This window comes from Cololabis saira, chromosome 13, assembly GCF_033807715.1.
Source record: "Cololabis saira isolate AMF1-May2022 chromosome 13, fColSai1.1, whole genome shotgun sequence".
Lineage (NCBI taxonomy): Eukaryota > Metazoa > Chordata > Actinopteri > Beloniformes > Belonidae > Cololabis > Cololabis saira.
The window spans coordinates 23,394,512-23,409,450 of record NC_084599.1 but is presented as its reverse complement, the minus strand read 5'-3'; the positions used below and the strand labels follow the sequence as shown (position 1 = coordinate 23,409,450).

General features: G+C 39.6%; 1 protein-coding gene across 2 annotated transcripts; it reads right to left on the bottom strand.

Moving 5' to 3' along the window:
• Nucleotides 1-2,772: 2,772 nt before the first annotated feature.
• On the bottom strand, nt 2,773-14,698 carry LOC133458468 (chloride channel CLIC-like protein 1). 2 transcript variants are annotated; one of them, XM_061738363.1, is made up of 11 exons: nt 14,298-14,698; nt 12,699-12,806; nt 10,364-10,474; nt 9,957-10,178; nt 9,490-9,630; nt 9,302-9,401; nt 5,614-5,711; nt 5,155-5,301; nt 4,461-5,069; nt 4,310-4,357; nt 2,773-3,790 (listed from the first exon to the last, which is right to left on the bottom strand). In XM_061738363.1, the coding sequence occupies exons 1-11, from the start codon at nt 14,433-14,435 to the stop codon at nt 3,707-3,709; spliced, it is 1,806 nt and encodes a 601-aa protein (XP_061594347.1). In that variant the 5' UTR covers nt 14,436-14,698; the 3' UTR covers nt 2,773-3,706. The 2 variants fall into 2 exon arrangements, with proteins under 2 accessions (XP_061594347.1, XP_061594348.1); XM_061738364.1 differs by lacking the exon at nt 4,310-4,357 and having other exon boundaries at nt 2,816-3,790.
• Nucleotides 14,699-14,939: the final 241 nt, after the last annotated feature.

Sequence of the window (14,939 nt, the reverse complement as noted above, 5' to 3'; positions counted from 1 at the left end):
TTTGGTTCTTGCATCAAGCCGGGAATCGTCAATCTGCTGGCCCTCGGCAGACAGCGTCAGGATACAAACCTTGGCACTAGGGATCCTTCTTGCCAGTAGAGACTAGTAATTTCCTTGCGTGACAATATGTATCGGAAAATGTTGCATATCAGGAAAGGTGCCACCCAAGCAGGTTTGATAACTACCTGATGTACTGAATGTAAGTATAAGAATGTCATCATCCACACTAACAAAGTACTTATTAAAACAAACATTCAGTTTTACTATTTAATTAAAACGAGTCAAAGCTGTTACTGCTAAACTGCTATAAAGGAATGCATTTATTATGGGTTCATTCTGAAAGAAAAGTAAAATATCTGATTCTCAATTGAGTGAAATACCCATAAATAGTTGATTAAAAAATACCTAAGGGAACCATCTGTTGATGAGAGAATGGCAGTCACAGTTAAAGTATGAGTTTTCCAGGCAGTTACTAAGTTTGTACATTTAACAGCTCCAACTCCATGATGAGCCATTAAGGTTATAACTACTTTTTTTTTTTTAATTCAAGATCTTTTTATTAAAATTTTCACAAAGTAAAAAAGGTGAAATGCTGCATGTCAATTACAAACATTTTGATTAGGCATGGGCATGTTAATCATAGCATACACCAGTGTACAGAATATAAAAAACAATTAAACAGTATGAAAAAATATAAAATAGTAACAAAAACAAACTACAGACCAAACTAATCCCTCCCCTGTCACTGCCAGATTACTAATCACAATATGAGGTCACTCTAACATCAAAAGCCTGCACTAGGAATATAAAAGAAATATGAAGTATAGTTCACAGGGTCTGGAATGCTTCTAGAAAAGGTCCCCACACTTTCTGGAACTTATTTGATTGCTGAAGCGAGTATCTAATTTTCTCCAGTTTTAAGCAGGACATGATGTCTTCCAGCCATTGCGCACGAGTAGGAGGGAAGGGATCCTTCCACCTGAACAGAATTGCCCAGGTTATAACTACTTTTAAAACCAACAACATAAGGTTTCTAATCACTGACTATTGCATGCCATTCTATTGAATAGCCATTTACACTAAGTAAATTGTTGTAGTTCATTGCAAACTAACATTTTTGAACAATCAACCAATGGCCTTGGCCTCAACTCATCTGATTGGCCTCTACAAAAGCAGCCAAAACGTAGCCGCCAATTTGGAAATGTACAATAATAGTATACATACCCACATCAACTGATACAAACACTGCAAAAGATTTATCTCTAAATGACTTAACAGATGTAGTGTTAAATATATCAAATAGCACAAGTTACGTAGCTCCTTGAACCATCTTCCTGTTCCTTTTACTCTTTTCAACTTGATGAGTCTGACGTTAACCTGCCCAACCTTCCTGAAGGCCACTTGGGTCAAATGAAATCTGTTTTAACATTAGATTTGTTCTTGAATGATCCTTCTGGTTTATTTAAAAAAAAAAAGGCAATTTCTCTCCTCTACAGACAATACGTGCTATGACTTCATATCCATATCCAAGTTTTGTTTGGTTATCTTTGTTAGATTCAGCAGGATACAGACCAGAGTAGTTCTGCTTTTTGAAACAAAAATATACACAATCATTAATTTATGTCCAAAAACTGGCATAAAAAAACTAGGAAACTGTTTCTTGGTTATAGATAGGAATTGGCGCTGCTTTTTTATTATTTTTCTGGCTGACAAACAGCTTTTTAGCTACTTAAATGCAGAAAAATTATTTGAAAACAAGTACTCTTAAAAAGCACTTTTTGAACTAGTTAATTAAAAAGGGTTAATTGAAAACAGCCACTGACTCACTGATATTTTCTGGCATGCTGGTATACATACAAAAAAGATTTAGTCGTATTCTGTTATACAAGCACTAAAATAAAAATCGCAAAAAGACACAAACAATAGTTGTAATTGGTGCACATTTTGTATGGAGTTCTAAAGTTTTTGTCACCACAATCTGCACAGGACATGAGACACAGCCTACATTTAGTTTTAAAGTTTTACAGTCAAAGTTAAAGTCTAACACCAAACCAGCCTGGCATACCCAGATATTTTCTTAAATGCAGACTAAACCAGATTTTTTTATTTGAATTTAAATATCTCATAAGAGCCATTTGTGGTGTTCTTTCAAATGTGTGTATCTTGTTTTTAGCCTATCTGCCCACTAGGGGGAGTAGTGATACCATCAATTGAGCACGGTCTATATAATCAGGGTGTAATCACACCCTGATTAAATGACCCTGGGGGCTGTGTGGAGGCAAAACGTTTTTTGACCGTGCGTTCGGGCAAATGAAACAAGTAGGAAATAGCAGGTGGATATTTATGTTTGTTTGTTGTATGTTACAAGTGGCAATACCTGGTTGAACACTAAGGAATAAAATTATTATAAAATTATATTGAAACCATTGGAAAGGCTCGTATTTGCACGCGTCATACTGAACTCTAATCACAGCCAGGCAGTGGCTGTTTGATAAGCAAATGGTAGCTACAATCTTTTGGGTTTACAAGAGTGTCTCACCTGCAGCAATGAATTGTATTGACCCCATATTAGATCAAGTGTAATCTTGTGCAATCTGTTAAATGATTAAATGAAGCGTGAACTCTCAGGTTCATCAGGTTCCTATGCTGGGCATGAGAGGGAAAAAAAACACACACACGCACGCGCGCACACACACACCTGTATATATATTATTACTTTATGTATTATCCACACATCTGCAGCTGCTTAACATTATTCAACCATTCATACACTTATTATAGAGTGCGTACATGCACATACACACAGATGAACAGTTTAAACACGGTATTCAGCACACATTGTGTCTGATCAGCCTAACCCCGCATCAGGAGAAATGTGGATTTGAGTGTCTTGCCCGATGACACTTCCAACACACGGAGGAGCTGGGAATTAGAATACCAGAGTTCCAACTGGAAGATGTGCTGCCTCCGAGCTGCAGCAGTCAAAAGCTACACGGTTGAGTGCAGCTTTAATATTAATGTATTCATTTGTGCTTTGTATTTAATAACACCATTCTCACTTAGTTTACTTGAATTGCTTTAATCAGTTCCTGAATTTATAAAATTCACACATTCTTTGCGGCACTGGCCAAGCCAACTGTGCTTTATGCTCTTTATTGGTTTCTTGATGTCAAAATCAGACATTTCTTTACTGTTCGGCACGTGTCAATATTTTTAATTCCTCTATACACAATAAAGAGCTACAAAAATATATTAACAATAAAAAGATTTTCTTCCATTAAAATTGAAATTAAATTTAAAAACTGAAAGTCTCATTTGTAGACTGTAAAGCCAAGTGTCCTGGAAGACCTTTATTCTATGACCGTGAATCCTGTCAGTATTTAAAACTGTACAAAAAAGTAAAAAACTAGATTAAGTATACTCATTAATCGTAAACACTTCCCGTTTTCCCAGCACTGGTTTTCCTCACGTTATTGAAGAGGTGATAGAATATGTTGCACTCTTTGAATAATTTAAGCATGCAAAACCAAATCACAGAGTGCAGTTTAACCACAAACAGCAAAATCATCATTCTGATGCGTGGTCTTGGTACCATGGTGCTGGTTCTCATTCCATTACGGTATCAGTTCTTGTGGTCCATCGACCGTCGAGCCCATGGAGTACCAGACCCTACTGGTACTAAACTTGCTGCTTTGACAGAAGCCGTCTACTCAGCTGCTGGACCCGTCTCCTGAACAGGAACTCCAATGAGCTCAATGCGTCTCCTGTCTTCCGCTGACACATCTGGATCCTGCAGAGTTTTAAACCTCATGTTACACAAAACAGTTAACATTAAACACACACGCACACTTAGAACAACATATAATACAAACCTTAGGAGATGTTTTCCCAATTGACTGTATGTCAGTTATGATAAAATAATTAAACAATTATATAGACTATTAGTCCTTATGATTTGATATTGACCGGCAGTTGGTTGTGATAATGCTTTGTTCATTGTTAGTCACTGCAGTCGGTCAGTTAAACCGAATCCCCTAAAGTCACGTGAAATTAATTTTCTCCCATGTTTTTCAAGTGGGCACCACCAAACAGCATTAACTAAGCCATCTGACTAAAATTAAACTCCAAAAGCTCTAAGAAGCAAACTTTGGAGGTAAGGAAGCAACTAAAGTAACATTTCAGTGAATATATCCTTGGGTTAGTGGCTGAAAGCTTTCACATGTACAAAGAAGAGTTTAACTATTAGTTTATACTAATATACTATACTATACTAATACTTAAGTCCTTTAAATATTAAATACCTATTTACCAGTTTATTTAGAGGTTGAAAATTCACCATCCCATTTGTGCATGCAGGCTGCAGCATGAAAAAAATTACAAGGTAATTTATAGTATTAGACACACTTAAGCATCACATATTTAATTTGATCTGTTAGCAAGCACGTTAAAAAATAACTCACATGAACATCAGTCTGTGAAGACTGTTCTTCAGGTGGTTGAGATCTGGCTCCTGCACCATCTCCGCTGGCTTCATCTTGAGAAACGTCCTCCTTCCCTCTTAACTTGGATTGTGATGAAACTGATTTAGTGTGTTTTGGTTTTGATTGGACTGTGTTGACTGCGCCACCATTAGCACCTGCAGTATTGATCTCCTTTTGCATTTCCTGCTGGTTTTCAGAGTCTGACTCAGCAGATAAATTCTCCTGTGGCTCAGGACTTTCCTGGTGCCGCTGATTATCCATCTCATCCTCACTGTACTGAGGGTCGGCAGCTCTTAGTGTCTGTACTCTAATGGGTGCTGGCTCCTCTCTGACACGCCTCTGATGAATGTTATTCCTTTGTATTCGGGCATTGTGGACTCGGTGCCTCGGGACATACTGAGGTTCAGGTTCTGGTTCTGGTTCAGGTGCAGGTGCGTCACCTCCTCCTAAGTAACGACGGTCCTCAAGCCTCAGAGGACGGCGTTGCGGCTCCTCCAGCTCTGGAGGCGGTGGATCCCTTCGAGGGCGACGTAGCGGTGCCATGAGGCCATGCTGAAAGACTGCCTGCACACTTCCATACACAACCACCTTTGAAAGAATTAGATGTACAATTAAAGCAAGGAATTCCCTAATTTTATGAATTTGCACAAACAAAATGCAGCTCTATATTTACCAAAATTGAGAAGACAATAGTGAGAAGGACTGGGATCTGTAGAGTGAATGGCAGATCTTTCAGGAGGGCTCGAAGAAACTCGCTGATTCCCTGCCCAATATGTTTCAAAGGGTCCGTGATGAAGGTTGTTATGGTCAATGAAATTGCCTGAAAAGAGAGAACTTTAGATTCAGCTTCCCGAATTTGAACACAGAAATGGTCTGAGCTAATACTAACATGTAATAGCATTTGCTAAATCAAATGCATATCAGTTTAATGTCAAGATATAAAACAGATACAGATACAGGTATAACAAACTTGCTGTTTGGTGGCTCTGTTGCCGATGTTTAGTGGCTCTGACACTTTGGCCTATTGAAAATGCACCAACAACCACAAGACTAAAAGAATAGTCCAAAGATCCCAAGATGCTGATCCAGTCGGATTTTGGTAGTCAAAGGAGTTGTGAGCAAGATGAGCTACCTTGGTTGGAGGTACCAGCAGGACGGGGTTGACCATGAGGACTTCATAGTATCTCTTACACGGGTCATCTTGAAGAGTCCAGGTGCTTCTGAACCACTCTGGAGGTAAACAATGAAAGATGTCTGAAGAAGTAACAACATACATCATACTACATAGTGCTAGTAAAGTGACAAATGTGTCTTCAGTCTAACTGTCTATTAAAAGAAACCTTGGAGTTATTTTCGATCTCCGTAATGTCGCCAAGATTAGTTGCATCCTATCCCGATGTTGAAAAACTGATTGAAGCATTTGTATCTTCTGAACTAGACTACTGTAAAGCACAATTAGCAGGATGTCCGAGTAATTCTCTTAATAGTCTCCAGCTGACCTAAAGTGCGAGTGCTGACATAAATCAAGAAGAGAGAGATCACTTCTCTCCTGTGGTAGCCTCCCATGGCTCCTTGTAAAATTTAGAAATCACCTACAAAATGTTGTTACTTGCGTATTAGGTCCTAAACAGCCACGCTCCTCGTTATCTACAAGACCTGATACTGCCTAATGTTCCTAATAGAGCTGTCCGCTCTGGAGAGTGCAGGTTTCTCGTAGTTCTTAGAGTATCCAAGTGTAGATTTGGAGGATGAGTCTCCTGCTATCAGGCATCGTTACTATGGAAACAGGTACTAATATAGGTTGAGGCAGCTGACACCACCTCCACCTTTAAAACCAAACTTAAAACATTTCTGTTTAGTAAAGCCTATTGTTGTCTAAACGTTATTGTATTAGGGGCAGCGGTCATAGCTAAGGCCACAGGACAGGACCAGAGCAGGGCCATCTGAAACATATCTTTGTCTTACAGGTAGATATGCTGCTATAGGCAGATTGTGTTGGTGCCAACACAATCAGCTGAGCAGTCCTCCTCAATCTTCTTCTCCTTTTCTTCCTTCAGCTCAACCCATAGCTGTTAATTATATACATATATACAGTATACATAAATATATACATACAAACCCAGTGATTTTTTATTTTTATTTTTATTTGGGGGGGGGGCAAGTCAAGCACTGGAAATCTGCAACAAAAAACCACAAACAAAACACCAAACCGACACGGAGCCGACCAAAACACGAACAGCAATCGACCCAAATCTTGAGATCTGATTGCAGTCTGAGCTAAGCTACCGCTACCTAACCCCAAAAACTACAGAGCAAGCATGCAGGTGAACAAGCCAGTGTGTATGTCTATGTGTGTGTATGTATATGATCATGTGTGTGTGTGTGTGTGTGTGTGTGTGTGTGTGTGTGTGTGTGTGTGTGTGTGTGTGTGTGTGCGCATGTCTTTGTGGCTATGTGTGTGTACGTATATGTTTGTGTGGCTGTGTGTGTATATTTATGTGACTGAGTGGCTATATGTATGTATGTATGTATGTATGTATGTATGTATGTATGTATGTGTGTGTGTGTGTGTGTGTGTGTGTGTGTAATAAACCAAACAAAGTTCCACCTGAAGTGTATCTATAGTGGGGGAGGGGGGGGGAGCAACCCCGCCACCCGCAAGACCAGAGGCCGACAAGGAAGAACCCGGAACCCAGGCCACCAGCAACCCCACAGAGGGGAGAAGTAGGAGGGAGGCAACCCACCGCCTGCGAGACCTCCACCCCCCCCCCCCCCCCGCCGGCGGCCGAGGGGGCCCGCGGGCGGGGCCCCCACGGCGCGGGAAGAAGCAGCCACAGATCCCGCGGCGGCGGACCGCGACCCAGGCAATCCCCGGCCAACCGGTCCGGGCCGGACACGTGGCCAGGAGGCCCTCACCCTCAAGGCCAACCACCCCCACCCGGCAGGGGGCCAGCCTGCCCGGAGAGACAGAGCTGCCCCGGCCGCCGCCGCGGGTAGGTGCACCCGCCCCCACGAAAGTGGCCCTCCAAGACCAGAGGGGCGCCCCGCCGCAGAGGCAGCGGGGGGGACCGGAGACGGGCCCGGAGAGAGGGAACCCCCCAACAGGGCGACACCCGCGCGGGCCCGACAACGGAGGGCCCCAGACCCAGACATCCCATTCATTCATCCATTCACCTATCCGATACCTGTACTAATAATAAGATATACTATACATAATAATATATCTTATATAATAATAATAATAATAATAATAATAACCATCTTTGTATAATATAATAATGATAAATTATTAAATTTTGTTGTCCTGCCAATGGAGGCCCAAATCCTCCATGGCAGGACCCTTCCACACCGCATTCTCACCGATACAGACACACAATCACGCACCGTTTCCCCCTCCCCGGGGGGGTCCAGCACCGCCAGAAGGCACCCCAGGCTGCGCGGCGAGCCCCGCCAGGCCCGGGCATCACGACCCACCTATCCCAGGCCGGCAAGGGAACGCGGGTGATGTGGGACCCCCTCCTGACCCTGGTGTTGAGTGCATGTGATTAATGCCATAAAAACAGGGAGGGGGAGGACCAAGTATCAATTTGACACCGACCCCCTCCTCCCGAACTACGTGTCCTTGTCAAATGTATTTATTAAGTGTTGAATGTGCAGTGTCTACATTGCTGTTAAAATCGTGAGGCGGGGAGTGCCGGGCCACGCGGGACAATGCCCCCCACGACCCGGACCCCCCGCCCCTTCGCCTATGTGCGTATGAATCGTGTAGGGGGGGGAAGGAGGGGGAGCAGAGGCCGAAGCCAGGAGGCAGGACCAGCAGAGCCTGCCCTGGTAAGACGCCCACGTTCCCCCACCGGCCATCCAGTAGACGGGGGCCGGCCCTCCGAGCCGGGCCAGGGCCCCACCGTAGGAGGGACTACAAACTTAACTGTGCTCCACTACTTCTCCTCTCTCTGTCCCATCTCTCTCTTTACCCGGGTGGCCTTCGACAGGACAGTCTCTCCCCCATGAGCCAGGTCCTGCTGGTCCTGCTCAAGGCTTCTTCCCTCCTTGAAGGAGGAGTTTTTCCTTGCCAATGTTTGGCTTAAAAGGTTTTTCTCCTGCATGGGGAGTTGTTTTTTTGGTTTTTGTTTTTTTTTTACTTGTCACTGTTTCTTTTAATATTTACTCAGGGTTAATGCTCTGGGTCTCTGAAAAGTGCCTAAAGACACCTTGTATTGTAATAGAGGTGATATGAATAAATCTGAACTGAATTGAATCAGATAAAGACTTTACAAAATGACTCTGCAATATTTAGCTTTAGTTAGGGCATTTGGTGGGTCAATATTTGGAGTGAAATGACCTAAATTATATTCCATAGCTCTAAATTCATCAATTTCTAGCCCTAACAAGGGAAAATGAAATTGGATCGCAATAATATCATGAACACACACAGTCCCTGTTATCATCATAGTCCACCATTGCTGGGCAAACAAAAAACAAACAAAGAATCTCCAAAGCAACTGTTTCAAATCACAAATCATTTCTTAGTTTATGGATGACATTTACCCCGAGAGAAATAGGCTTCCCAAGGCCAATAGGAATAGGTATACATTTTCTTTTATACCAACCACTGTTAAAATGATCAATTCACATAAATTTGAATATTTTTAATACATTTTTATCATTCTGCGGGCACTGCTGGAAGCACTTCTGCTTTTACTCATTTATTATGGTTACTATGTCATGTTTTAATTGTTCTTATTTGTATGTCTGTCTTTGTATGATGACTCTGACTCTGACTCTGACTCTGAAAATGTGTCTTTATGCTGCTAGCTTACCTTTTAGACTATCGCTCCAGTCAATTTTCTTCACTCCAGTACATTTGTCGTTGACACTGTCCATCTTTATTATATTGTTCTGGTGCTCGGCAAAAGCAATCTTCACAAAACATTGAAAAGATTTTATTTAACATGCTGTAAACACAGATAAAAGTGAATGTAAATGATGTGAAAGAACTCGTCTTTACCTTGTACAGATAGAACCAATTCCAGAGGATGCTGACAAAGAAGCAGACGGCAAACAGCCTTCTGAACTGCACAAACCAGGAGACTTTTGACCAGAGTTGGGTGCAGATGGTAGCTGATATAATCAAAACAAACATCCCGATCTAGAACAGAGAGAGGAAAACGTACATACATGTTACAAGTATTAAGAAAACTCGTGGAGAAGTGGGCAACTAAACAATTACCGAAGCTACATTTAATTAAAAACCCAGCAGTTGCCTGGTAATCCTCTCTTAAATGCAGACATGCTTTTGTTGCTGAGGTTTCTAACCATCATACATGGGTACATAAATCAACAGACTGGCGATTTGAGCTTTGGTCTGTTGACAGGTATTCACAGGTGCTTCACTAAACATGTCAGCAAAAATAATCTGAAATGGGAATTTACATCATTCAAACCAAAAAGGGAAAAAAAGGTTTATAAGGTTACTTTTAACACAGTGTCAAGATCGACACCAAAAGAGTCTTCAAAGTGCCACTTCCAGGCCTCATAATCGTGAGGTTTAAGGTCCACGAGTATCTGACTGATGGCGTCGTCCAGAGCCCCTGTTCTCCATCTGTCTTCACCATCCAAGAGGGACTGAATCTCTGCCACGGCTCGCATGGACAGCTTGACTTTGGCATCATAGAAAACATCTGTGGAATCACTGGGCTGGAGACAAATTGGGGAGAGTGTGTGAAATAGGACTGATTTGTCTTTTTTTCACCCTTTCAATAATTATCGAACAAGTGTTTGGATAGATTTAAGAACAAAAAGACTGTCACATTTAAAAAGGTACAGAGATTCAAGTGTTTCATAATTCATCATGTATGATATGTATGAAATCATGGACTTACCACACCAACTCTTTTTATTTCCTTCAGGAGCCTGCTAAGGAATCTCTTGAACACTGGATTGCATGTTGGTTGCTGTGACATAAGCTTGATCGTCTTCTGCTGATCTCCATGCTAAATAAAAGCAAATATCCAAATGAATCAATTCTAAATTCCTTATTAAAGATTTGTCTACATTACAATCAGCAGGTAAATGCCTAGTTTCAAACCATATGAGCAACTACTTTATCAATGTCTCCAACACATTTCTGAAGTTTCTTCAATTTCTTTAAAGCACTCAGCTCTAAAATGCTGGAGATTAATGTCAACTATGTACTGGTACTTTTTTTTTTGGTTTCCGTATTAAAATAGAAATGTTCTGACATGCCTTTTCTCTTTCCAAAATCCAATTTCAATACCTGGGCTTTTCATTATTTAAAATTTTTCATAATTATTATTACTTTTAGATGACATGAGATTAAAAAAAAACTCTCACTCAGACATTTTAGATGCATATTTGCCTCATTTTTATTAAACTATATTCTGTTCCACTGATTTAAATCAGATTTACTTAATACAAATACAATTATTTCTATTTTGAGTTATTTTTTCTCCCACATTTTTAGTTCACATAGTTTTCAATGTTTTTATGACAGATCGGTTTGAGTATGTCTAATTGTACGTATCTATCTATCTATTGAGAATGTGTGTTACAATTTTGGATGTGAAAAAAACCTTGAAATTCATATAAACAGACTTATTTTCCATGTTATAAAAATATCTATCGTTTTTGCTGTTGTTTTGGGGGATTTTTTTTAACACTATTTTTACAAACCACCATATAGGAGCCTACCAACAAATGAAAGCAACTGTAAAGCCCTCATCAGAATAGTTGAGAGGCACAAATGTTTGAGGTGACTTTCTTGAAATTTGGCATATTTGACATATTTCATGGCCACTGAAGGAAGCAAATAGCAGGACTGTTTTATCACACTTTTTATGACACTGTAAGGAAATAGGGGAGGAGACAGAAATATGACTGTAAATACATTTAATTTGACGAAATATAAAGCATCAAAGAAGTAAGAACTTTTCCATCACTTTAATGTTCAGTCACTCAATGTTACTAATTATTGCATCCCCTACTGGTGTGAATTGAAATTTGGTGTCCTTACCAACAAATAATGTTGCGCAGACTGTCAGTAACAAGTTACAATAACATAGCTTTAAAACAGATGTACAATGAAAACTCTTTTAACAACTAAGCATCAGCATTCTCAAAATATGGTGTACTCAAAGTTTATTAAAAAAGGGTTGGATGGGTTGAAGCTTGTCTTTTTAACTTTCACTTTCAGTTTGGAAAACGGCATGAAAAACGTAATGGTCGTCAAAGGCGGGAAGGGGGTTGGATTTAATTTGGGAGCTTGAGGTAATAAATAATCCTTTGGGTATCCTACACATCTACAGTATAGTGTGTTTAGTTTTTGCTTCTGAGACATTTGGGGCACAAAAAAAAGCAAACAATCCTTACAAATGCAAAGCTTTACTGTATTAGCCAATGTAGGATTTTAGACGATTCTGGCACCTATTAAAAAGTTGTAAACAACCAAAGCCGTGTGCAGCTGATGTAGATATTGCCTACTAATGTGTGCAGTTTTCCTGGAAGCATCACCTACCCAATTGTTTTGGTGTTAGGGTTGCCAACTCCCTGTAAAACAAAAAAGGGACACCTCATCGGCAGGGCCGGCCAACCCGATTGCCTTCACCCTTCCTGGCGTGGTGAATTTTTTTAGACCCTTTTTTTGTGACTGAAACGATTTTTTTAACTATTTGACTCGAACCTGAATTGAATTAGATGCATATTTTTGAATGTCATGAACACATGGAAAACAAATTATTATCCAGCAATTCACTTTAAAAAAAAATAACAAAATGAACTGAATAAAATAAGTATGTTTCTTAAACAGAAACCTTTCCTAATTAACTTAAAACTGTATAAATTAATATAAAACAATAGAAAGAAAGCAGAACATCCATTCTGTAATAGTGCACATTTTTAGTGCAATAACAAAAGTGCATACAGAAAGTCTAGAAAACTTGAAAACATATTTGTGCCTCAAAGGCCATGACTGTAGGCTACAGTTGTAGTAAAACAGAAAAAATAACTTATGAACTCAACAGCTAAATGCCATTTTCCATTGGCATTTTATGACTATTTTTTGACTCTCACAGTAATACGGGACAAAGTGCGTCCCTTTTGAGCTCAATACGGGACGCGTACTTTAGTTTATAAATACGGGACGGTTCCATTTTTAAAGGGACGGTTGGCAACCCTAGTTGGTGTCTAATAATAAAAAACCTTTCTCTGCAGCTCCGCCACTTCTTGACGACAGGCTGTAAGCTCAGCCTGGCTCGGGTCCTGAATAAGCTCTCTTCTCTTGGGGGGCTCATCAGTGTGGCTTGTTGGCTGAAAGACAAATACACACAAACTAAATCTTTACAACAGTTTTAAGAAAAAAAAGAAAACGCACGTCGGGTTCAATGTAAACATTGAACCCGACGTCTCGGTTTTGCCATACCTAAATTATTGTTCAGAGGTGTTGGGGAATACATATAAATCTTCAATTCATGCAATAACTATACTTCAAAAAAGAGCTATAAGAATTATTCATAAGGCTGGATATCGAGATCATACTAATATACTTTTTTTTAAATTCAAATCTTTTAAAATGTATTGATATTATTGCTTTAAAAACTGCCCTTATAATGTATAAAGCATGGAATAATCAACTCCCTGGAAATATCCAAGTGATGTTCTCAGAGAGGAAGGGGGTTTATAACTTAAGGAGGGAATTAAATTTGAAAACTCCAAGTGCCCGGACAACAAATCATTCTGTATTTCAGTATGCGGAATAAAACTATGGAACAGTATCAATGTGGAGATAAAACAATGCTCAAGTGTGACTACATTCAAGAAAAGATATAAAGAATCCCTCTTTATGAGGTATAAGGATGATGAATTGCATTAACAATCTATATGGTCAGTATAGTAAGTAGCAGTATGTATGTGTATGTGTGTACCGTTACGTAGGTATGCAGGTATGTGAGGATGTAAGTATGTTGTATATGTACAGTATATGTGTATGCGTAGGTGTATGTAAGCATGTGTATATGTGTGCATATTATGTACATATACACACACACACACACACACACACACACACACACACACACACACACACACACACACACACACGACTGTCTCAGAAAATTAGAATATTGTGATAAAGTTCTTTATTTTCTGTAATGCAATTAAAAAAACAAAAATCTAATACATTCTGGATTCTTTACAGGATATTTGAGTTTTCTTAAGCTGTAAGCCATAATCAGCAATATTAAAATAATAAAAGGCTTGCTATATTTCAGTTGATTTGTAATAAATCCAGAATGTATGACATTTTTGTTTTTTTAATTGCATTACAGAAAATAAAGAACATTATCACAATATTCTAAATTTCTGAGACAGTCCTGTATATGTATGTTATAGTGTATACAATACATATATGCACAGAAGGATGAGTGATATTATAATGATTATGTAGAATATATTTATTTACATAAGATTTAATACTGTTAGTACTGTAATAGCAAAATATTTACATTAATGTTAAAATACAATATTTTCTCTTTTCGTTCAAGTTATTCCACATTGGGATAAGATTTTGTAAAAGTCAAGTGCTGACGATGATAATCTAAATAAGGGTTAGGATTACATAAATCTATGAACATGTTTGAACATGTTTTGGTTGCCTGTGAGGCTTGTTGATTTGCTTTTGTGTTTTATCTATAGATATTGCACTGTTTTCATTTGTTTTTACTTGTCTATATATATATATTTATTTATTTTTTGTTTAACCAAGTTCAAATAAAGGATTCAAGCAAGCAAACGTCCACCCACCTCAGCAGGCTTCCTCATGGTTTTGGTGCTCGCATCGTAGTTGAGCATGTCGTAGGGGTCGAGCCAGTCCTCGTCTGCCCGTTGCCCGTCGGCAGACAGCGACAGCGACAGCAGACTCACCAGCACCAGCAGCCGCATCCTGCTGTTATTAGACGAACGCGGTTTCCCCGGATCACCGGCCAGATGCAAAGGTGTTACCTGAACAAGAGGTTCAGCCAAGAGGCAGCCAATACAGACGGATAATCCTCGGTATGTTTGCCCGAGTCGTCAGCTACACTTATCAAATACTTTATCAAACATCGACTAAGTTTCGATTGTTTGTCTGAAAGGTATAAATTATGTTTCTAATCTGATGTAAACGACACAACTTTATCTTCGGAAACAGCAGTTTCGACACAAGAACCACTTTATGGTATATTCACTGTGGCGGACCGAAAAGGCTCATGGGAAATGTAGTTCTTTTTTTTCTTTTTTTTCAAACTTTATTGAACAAATTTCTGTACGTGTACAATAAAGGGCACACGAAACAAACAATCAATTATCCACAGATATTCAACACTTGGGGGGCTGAGAGAAAAAAAAAAGATACATTTACTGACTTAAGCATGGGAAGTGTATTCATAAAATTTAAGAAACAAAGAC

Coding starts and splice junctions, on each gene's coding strand:
- LOC133458468 (XM_061738363.1), bottom strand. CDS start 14,435: ATGCGGCTGCTGGTGCTGGTGAGTCTGCTGTCGCTGTCGCTGTCTGCC. Junction 10,179..10,363: donor AAATAAAAAGAGTTGGTGTG/GTAAGTCCATGA, acceptor ATTTGTCTCCAG/CCCAGTGATTCCACAGATGT. Junction 5,712..9,301: donor CTGGAGCGATAGTCTAAAAG/GTAAGCTAGCAG, acceptor GTTTACCTCCAG/AGTGGTTCAGAAGCACCTGG.